Genomic DNA, 8,649 nt, shown 5'->3' with positions numbered 1-8,649 from the left:
ACCTTGCCCAAGTGTCATGGACTCCAGTGAGCCTGCCTGACCCCCTGCCCTGTGTTAGGTGCCTCCTCTATGCCATTCTGTTGGAGCACATGCCACAGGGAGCTGTGCTGAGGCATCGCTTGCCTGTCTCTCTGCCAGCCAGCCCACAGGCCCCTTGAGGTTGGGCCCGTGTATCGCTCACTATTAAATCTCCAGACTCCAATGGTCCTCACCACATAGTAGCTGCTCAATAGACATTTGATGAATAAACAAATCCATGAATGAGTTGTAGACCTGCCCAGTGTCAATGTCCTCCAGCCAAAGGCCACCAGGGACACACCTGTGGTTGAATAAGTTGGAGAATTGTGGGCCTCTCAGTGAGAGGGTATTAGAAAGGACTAGGCACTTCAGGAAGGGTGTCAGGAAATGAGGCTTTGCTCTGGCTCAAATGCTACCAGGAGGAGGTGGGGGCAAGCCTAAGATTGGGCATCTCAGTAAATTTTGCCTACAGTGAGGGAAGACCAGACTATGGCTGGAGTTGTAATTGATAAAGAAGCAGTAGCCCCTCACAGGAGCCAGGATGGGGGACGTTTGGTCATTTTTGTAGCTTGAACACTGTCTATGTTTTGTCTGTGTTCACACATGATTACGGAGGGGGTCGTTTGTGTCTTGATCTGTCTCGGTCACAGAGTGAGTGGCCCTGTCTGATGCTGATGTTCTGAGAAATTGTTCATGTTCAACAGGAGAACACAAGCCTGGCTGTGAATACCAGGCAGGGTCCCTGGGTTTCTGACCAGCTGCCCACCTGCTCAGTCACCTGTCAGCACCACTACTCCTCCCACCATGGTCTGGCCTCCATCTTTGCCGTTCACCTCATGCTCTTGCCCACCGTCAAGACCTGCTCCTGGACGGGGTTTGATACGGGTGGTGGAAGAAGCATGTTGAAGTGCCAAGAATCCTGGACCACATAGGAAATCAGCACATTTGTGCCCGGACGTGTGTTCTGTTATTAACGGGCAGCATGATGTTGGTCCAGCCCTCTCTCTCTCTGAGTGTTCAGTTTCCTCATCTTTGAAGTGATGGCCTTAGGACCAAACTTCTAATAGGTCCTTTTGTTCCACTCTGAAGGGGACTGAAAAACTTCATTATCCTCTGACAGAGGCATGTAAGTTTTTGTTCCCTGTTGAAATGAATGGCTTCTGACCTCTAGGGACAAGTGTAGGGGTCAAATGCACATGTAAGTGTGTGTGTGTGTGTGTGTGTGTGTGTGTGTGTTGAGGGGATGATTTTCTGGCACTTTTAAACCCCACGATGAAGCAGCCCCCATGTTGCCCATTCCTAGGGTCACCTTTCAGTTTGGGAACTTGGGAACATGAGTATGGGGAGGGGGGAGCCAAGGGTGGTCCTTTGATTCTTGGCTCTAGTCTCACCTCCTCCATGAAGCCTTCCTCCAACACACAGCAAGCCCTCATCTCAGACCCTTTACTGGTGTTGGTGGCCATGTGGTCAATGGAGAGCCAGACTGTAGTGGGAGGATAAATACAACATCCAGCCAGAGCTCTGTGCACAGGGTTGAATGCTTGGTGGATGACCGGTCCTCCTTCATCCATTCCTTCCTTGCCCCTTCTCTCCAGCTCTCGTTTCTTCCCAGAGGACAAGAACCAAAAGCGGGGTAAGAAGCAGCCTGTGTAAGCTGACCAGGATGTCCTCCTCTTGACTTGGGCCTCTTGTGAGTCCTTTCCTGTGAGCTCCCGGCCTGCTACCATGAACTCCCCACGTTCAAGTGTCACAGTCCAGTGGCAAGGTCTTTGTGTTGTCACAGCCCCGCAGACATTCCTTTCACTGCCGTCCCCACTGGATTCCTGGCTGAAGAAGAAGGGAGACTTGAGTGCTGTGGCCTGGATTCTAAACCACCACCTCCCACCCTGCCAGGCTGGTGTCTCTGGGCCCCTTCCCACCCTGTGCCTTGCTAAGACTGGACCTGTGGCAGGCTTGCTGGGGAAGGGGTGAGGCCTGCAGAGCAAGGTGCCATTATCAATACAGAGGGTGGAGCTGCAGAGTCAGTTGGGGCAAATTTGGTGGCATCTAGTGTGACAGAAAGTCCTGGTCAGGGCTTCAAGACCTGAATTTCAGCTCTGCCTCTGCCCCATCTCCCTGGTGACATTTGTGAAGTCCCTTCTTCCCCCAGCCTCACATTTCCCATCTGTGCAGCGAGGGCACCACCACTGTATCTGCCTCTACCACCAGAAGTCTGGCTCCCTGTGGAAAGGGATACCCCAGGAACGAATCTCAGGGGTCTCTAAGGAGGCCTGCTTTTTCTCTTTGCAGCTTTCCTGATTTTGCTCCCTTGTGACGAGGCTGGGCTTTCAGCACTAGGTGCAGTGGGTTAGAGTTTCAGCCACAGCAGCATTTGAATCCTGGCTGTGATTCCTGGATCAAGTTACAGAATCTCTCCAGGCCTCAGTGTTCTCATCTCTAAAATGGAGATAATACTGTTGGTTTCATTGGATTATTCGAAGGATTAAATGCAATAAAACAAGCCAAGTCCTAACACAGCGCCTGACACATAGTAAACCTTTCATGAGTGCTATTATTATCATCATTGTTATTGTTACTGTTGTTGTTTACCACCTGACCTCTGTCACTCTAGGGAAAGAGAGCCCCTGCCGAAGTCTGAGTGGGCAGCTTGGCATGGCTCGTGCAGGTGGCCAGGGAGCCTGGGTTTGAGCCTTCTGCATGCTTGCCCCAGGCAGAGACTCCAACTAGAAACTTCCAGCTGCCATGGACAGGTCCTTCAGCATGCACTGTGCCAGCAGCCCAGGGAATCGCCAATACACACACACATGGGCTGCTGTGAGCATAAAAGAGCTCCCACCTGCACAGCACTTGGCCAGGTGCCTGCCTAGAGCCCTCAGTGGATCATAGCCAACAGCACTGTTCTCATTGCCACTAAGCGTAGCCATGTCCAAGGTGCAGGAGTCAGACGCCCTGGGCAGGGACAGGCTGTGGACTCCAGACAAGTGGTTCAACCATCCTGATCCTCAGTTTTCTCCTTTGTATAATGGGACCAGTAGCACCCCTTTCACAGGGTTACTAGGGGGACTACATAGAGCACAGCTATGAGGGTTGCTTGAGCTGCAAAGACAGTCATGCTCAGTTCCTGTTTTGTGTCCAGTATGGATGGCTTCCTTCATGCACTTACCCCATCCCTGCAAGTGCCCCTCTTTTCACTGGGGACATTTGTCCCATCTCCACATTGGTGGCGAGGAAGATAGAATCCTCAACGCCCATTCTTTCTCTGTCTCCTGGCCCCAAAACCTTCAGCTCCAGGCTGCACTTGGCTCCATGATTAGTCGACCAGCAGCTAAGAGACAGGAAAACTCAAAAGGAAGGGACATGCACAGTGTTTTTTGTTTTTGTTTTTGTTTTAATTAAAAAGAAAATAAGAAAACAAAAACACTTCCCAGGGTATGCTGTGATGACACATCACGGGCGTGTAAATACATATAAAAATGAGAAAAAAGTCCCAGGAGCTGCAGGCATGGACCCCTGTGCAGTGGGCTATAGGTCCCTCCCTTGAGGCTTTGTTTCCTCAGACATTCACCTCTCCCGGGCTATAAAAAAGGAAGCGCTCATTCAGCCTTGTTTCTCTTGGAAGACTCAGCCACTTTCAGCTCACTGGTCCATGACATGAACACAGGAAGCTGGGCTTTACAAGATTTTGTAAGTGGACAGTGCTGGAGTGGGGGCATGGAGTACATGACTCCTCTCCCTGCCCTGCTCAAGGTCTCTGGGGCTGGGGAAGTGATGTCCCCCTGTGGGGAGAGGTGGGACACACTATCCTTCAGGGGCATGAGCTTGGGCTTTCCTCCTGAATGGCAGCAAAAGAAGTGCCTACAGGTAAGTTGGGAGCCCCAGAACAAGGCCTTGGAGCAAGATGAGATGTGCCTGGGGCCAGGGCTAAATTTTGATGGACAGCCATAGGGCAGTGGATGTGCTTGCCTTATAAGCAGCTGACACACTGACCTGCCTTGACTGTTCAACCAATTGTTCCATTCCTGCCTTTGTTCACCCAAACTCTGGGGGTCATACAGACCCAGACTCAACTCATGACTCTGTCACTTACTAATCTGTACAATCCTGTGAAGTTACTTAGCTTCCTAGAGCCTCAGTATCCTCATCTGTTAAAGGAGGAGATTCATTTGAACCCCACAGGGGAACTGTAAATAGTAAGTGTGATCATGCCTTTAAAGAGCCTAGCATAGCACCTGGCACATAGTAAGTACTCAACAAATGGCTGCCATGATTACTGCTATCAGGAGCACCAGTATTTCCACTGCAAAGTTGGTGAGTGTGTGTGGACGTATGTGAGATAAACAGAAGGTTTACACAATGTTCTAGGGGAAGGATGAATTGCTCTGAGCTTCCTGTGTATGCCTGGGTAGTTGAGAGTCTTGGACCACAGCAGTGCTGGCATGGGAGGCCTCAACTGCTTTCCTCCCATGCATGTCCATGTGGTTCAGGAGCTGTTCTGTTCTAAACCTCAGTGCCCTCCCTGGGGTAGAGGACACTGTTTGTGTTGATGCTGTTGTAGAAATGAGGGCTGAACTGGTTGAGGACAGAGCCTCCATAGCCGAGAGCGTTGGTGGGCATGGGGTTGGCCCATTCGCCCCCGGCCCCATGGCTGCTGAGGTTGGTGAGTGGGGTGTAGGAGCTGAAGTTCAGCAAGTTCTGCCCCATCTTGTCAGCAGGCTCAGGGCTCAGTCCTGGTGTTGCCACAGGGCGGCTCACCGGGCTCGAACCGCTCACATAGGCTGTCATGGTGGAGAGGAAGTTGTTGAGGCATGGGGTACCCGACGGGGGAGGTGAGGACTGCTTCTCTGGGGAGCTTGTGGTGCCTGGTGACGCACTGTCCAAGATGTCCTGGGCCTCTGCGGTCTTTGGGCTGCCCACCAGGAGGCTGCTGTCAGTTTTCTCTGAGGCCAAGGATCCCGTGCTGGAGGAGACATCTGATTTTCTCTTCCTCTTCCTGCGGAAGTTTCCATTATCGAACATCTTCTCACAGTTGGGATCCAGGGTCCAGTAATTCCCTTTGCCTGGCACAAAAGTGGTAGAGGTTAAGTAGAGAGATGGACAAAATGCTCTGCTCCTGTTTCTGTGTAGCGTCACAAACTAAACATCAAAGAAACACACGCAAAAGGCAGAACAAAAGGCAGGGAGAGAGACACAGAGGAATAGTGTACAGAAAACACAGGGATCTTTAGCTCAGCTCCCTGCTCACAACTGGGCTCTCTGGGAGCACAGAGGTGTGAGCCATGAAAGTGCTTACAATGTGGGCCTCTGGGAGATGTTCAGGGGCTGGGGGAATGGAAAGGGAGGGGTTCCTTCCATTGCTGACGTGGAGAAAACTAAGGAAACACTTCAGGGCTCCCTGAAAGTTTTGGGCATGGAGTCCAAGGGTGGACTTGAGTCCTGGCTTTGCTCTTAAGTGGCAGAGGGACTTCAGGCAAGCCTCAGTTTCCTAGTCTGAAACGTGGGTCGGTTGTACCAGTCCCTTCTTCCTCAGGCTGACTGTGAGAAAGGGCTGATGCTTAGACGTGTAGCTGGGCTGCATCACCATGAGGTGCTGTCCAGAGGTAAGGCCTGAGCTCAGCCTGCGGGTGAGGCCAGTCATTGGACTGGACACTTGCCTTCCCCTGGGGCCCCAATAGTTCTACCCTTGCTAGGCTCGAAGTGGGCGAAGGTGGGGGCTCTGAGTCATGCCCTGGCTTCCTGTGGGGGAAAAAGAATGGACTTCAATTCTGGGAAATGCATAGCTGAGTTTTTAACGGCCCTGTATGGCCATTCTGTATGGCCCTGAATTTTAGAAAGTCATCATTAAAAAGGAAAAGTTCACAGTCTTTGGTGGTAGAGAGACCTCCACTCAGCTTCAGGTTCCATGGCTATCCCTCCATTCTGTGTCACCTTAGGCAGGATGCCTCTAAGTGTCAGTCTCCTTATCTGTACAATGGGTTTAATAAGAGCTATCCTGCAGGGTTGCATTAAAGAAAGTTATGTACGGCAGGCAGCACAATGTGGCCCATGCTTATTTAACAAAGTTAGATCTTCTCCCAGAAGGCTGGGGGTGCACCTGGGCTTGGCCTAGTCCAACTCACCCCAAGGACTTTCTATGAGCTGAAGGCTGGGGACTCAGATTAATCATAACAGTTCCTATAGTCTACTGGGTGCTTGTTAGCACCAAAATCCCTGCATACATTATCTCATGACCCCCATAACAGGCCTGGAAAGGAGCCACTGTTACCTTCCCTATTTTGCAGGTGGGGAAACTGAGGCTCAGGGACCTAAAATGCTGGATGTCGCTGGCTGGTCCGTGGTCCAGCCAAGGTCAAAACCCAAATCTTCCCCCTGGGCTCTCCCAGTCTCCTTCACTGACAACCCTGAGCCCCCTGTCTTGGGGGGACACAGCCATATCAGAACTGTCTAGAATGGGGTGCTGGTTTGGAATGACATGAACCTTCCCTGGGGGCATCGGAGGCTTGCCCCACCCACTCCACACTGCGCCCGCAGCCCCCTTACCTGGGTCATCCTCATCGCGGGGCACCTTCTTGAAGCAGTCGTTGAGAGACAGGTTGTGGCGGATGGAGTTCTGCCAGCCGGCCTTGCTTTTGTTGTAGAAGGGGAAGTTGTCGGCCACGTACTGGTAGATCTGGCTGAGGGTGAGCCGCTTGTCGGGCGCCCCGTGGATGGCCATGGCAATGAGAGCCGAGTAGGAATAGGGGGGCCGCACCAGCTTCATCAGCTCCTCCTGCGAGGGGATGGGCAGCCAGCCCAGGTCGCCGCCCCCCAGCCCAGACATGCCTGGCAGCAGCTGCCTCTGCACACCATAGGCCTGGGGCAGGAAGGGGCTGGTGTTGGTGCCCGACAGGTAAGGTGGCGGAGTCATGGCCGGTCCATTGAGCCAGAGGTAGGGGTTGGGGGTGGCCCCGTACTCGCCGCCCCCCTCGAAGGAGGGGGGCCGCTGAGGGCTGGGCACGCCCTGTGGATGGAAGAAGTTCTCATAGTAAAGGCTTATCTCGGGGGGCTCCTGGCCGATGCTGGGAAACTGGGGGCTGCAGCGAGGTGGGGAGGGCGCCGGGAGGTCGAAGGAGCTCATGCTGGGGCTGGGCTCGGCCGGAGCCACCTGCCTGGCACCTGCACAGGGGAGCTGTCCCTGACAGGTGCTCTGCTGGCCCAGCCTCCCACTTATACCCCTGCAGGCTTGGCCTGTGGGCCCCACCCAGGGGCGGCCACCTGCTGCAGACCCGCCCCTCCTCCAACAGCTCTGAGAGCAAAGGGGAGGGGGCCTCCCGGCCAGGCCCACTGCGCGTGCTCAGACCGGTGCTGTAGCTGATGTCTGCAGTGTCCAAGGTGCCCCTCTTCCTTCTCTCTCTTCCCAGTTCCCCTCGCCCCCTTATCTCTCTCCTTTCTCCTCCTCACCTGGTTCGCCTAGTTTCTCCTTCATTCTGTCTCTCTTCCCGTTTTCTCCTCACTTGTCTCTCCCCTTTCCTCCCCTTCTTTCATTCTTAATGTCCTCTATGCATCTCCTTCTCTCCTTCCCTCCTTGCTGCCAAATTCTTTACCTTCTCTTCCTCCCCCTTCTCTGGATTCTGTCTTTTCAAAGCACTGTTCTGGACACCTCTCCTTCCCTTCCTTCTTTCTCTCTCTGAGTTTGTTTCTATCTCTTTCTACTTCTCTGTCCCCTCTTGCTCACCTCCTGTGTGTTTCTGCTTCTCTCAGCTCTCTTTCACTCCTGTCTCTGTCTCTCAGTTCCTGTGTGTCGCTTTCCCTGTCCCCTGTCCCCTCTTCTTGCCCACCCTGACCCCTCATTCTCCGCCCCCTCACTCAGACTGGGTGAGGCACTTTACGGGAAGCCACATCTTTGGGTCTTCTGAAGGGAAGACACACTTTCTGGAGTTTCAGGAAAGAGCCTGGCCTTGGAGAATCAGAAGAACAGAAAGGAGCCTGGCCAGAGAGGGCAGCTGGTAGGCTGTAGGCGCCCTGTGTGCACCCAAACACACCACCCAGGGCAGGCAGGCTGACAGGGCTTGTGGACAGGCCTGGGGATTGTCCCGGAGGAACAGCAGGGCCCATCAAGACAGTGACCAAAGGAAGAGACTCTGAATGGGCTTCTGGGGAAGATGAGAGAGAACTTGCACTCTGCAAGTTTCTTTCTGCCTGCAGGGGCCAAGCAGGCCCCCGGGCCACTATCTGATCAAAGGCCTTTCATGTTTCAGATTGCAGCCCCCCCCCACCCCCCCACCCCCCCCCCACCCCCCCCCCCCCCCCCCCCGAGAGCTGAGGCCTGGAGGAGAGCCCTCCACCCCTCAACTCACCATTCTCCTCATACCATCTCTGCCTCAGGCTCTCGAAGCGGGAGTCCAGCTCTCCCTGCTTCTCCATGTTACGGTCAGTCCCTCTCCTCCCTGGGCTTCGTTCTCCTCCTGGAGCTTAGAGATGGGTTGCCCCAGCCCTCCTTCATCCCAGGCAGGCTCTCAGCTTGAGGGGAGGGGAGTGGGCCCCTTCTCAGAGGGTAGGCAGCTGTCCCTGAGCAGGCTTTGGTACAGCCTGAGTACTTCTCTCTTGGATCAGCAGATTGGAAGAAAGTTCCAGTCCACTTTCTCTTGTCACCAC

General features: G+C 53.8%; 1 protein-coding gene across 1 annotated transcript; it reads right to left on the bottom strand.

The window, feature by feature from the left end:
* Window positions 1–3,447: 3,447 nt before the first annotated feature.
* Window positions 3,448–8,260, bottom strand: FOXI1 (forkhead box I1). The gene is made up of 2 exons (XM_060634999.3): window positions 6,556–8,260; window positions 3,448–5,075 (listed from the first exon to the last, which is right to left on the bottom strand). The coding sequence occupies exons 1-2, from the start codon at window positions 7,130–7,132 to the stop codon at window positions 4,516–4,518; spliced, it is 1,137 nt and encodes a 378-aa protein (XP_060490982.3). The 5' UTR covers window positions 7,133–8,260; the 3' UTR covers window positions 3,448–4,515.
* Between the last annotated feature and the right edge of the window lie 389 nt (window positions 8,261–8,649).

This window comes from Panthera onca, chromosome A1, assembly GCF_046562875.1.
Source record: "Panthera onca isolate mPanOnc1 chromosome A1, mPanOnc1 haplotype 2, whole genome shotgun sequence".
In the NCBI taxonomy this organism is placed as follows: Eukaryota; Metazoa; Chordata; class Mammalia; order Carnivora; family Felidae; genus Panthera; species Panthera onca.
Note: the sequence above shows the minus strand (reverse complement) of the source record. Positions and strands in the feature narration are given on the sequence as shown.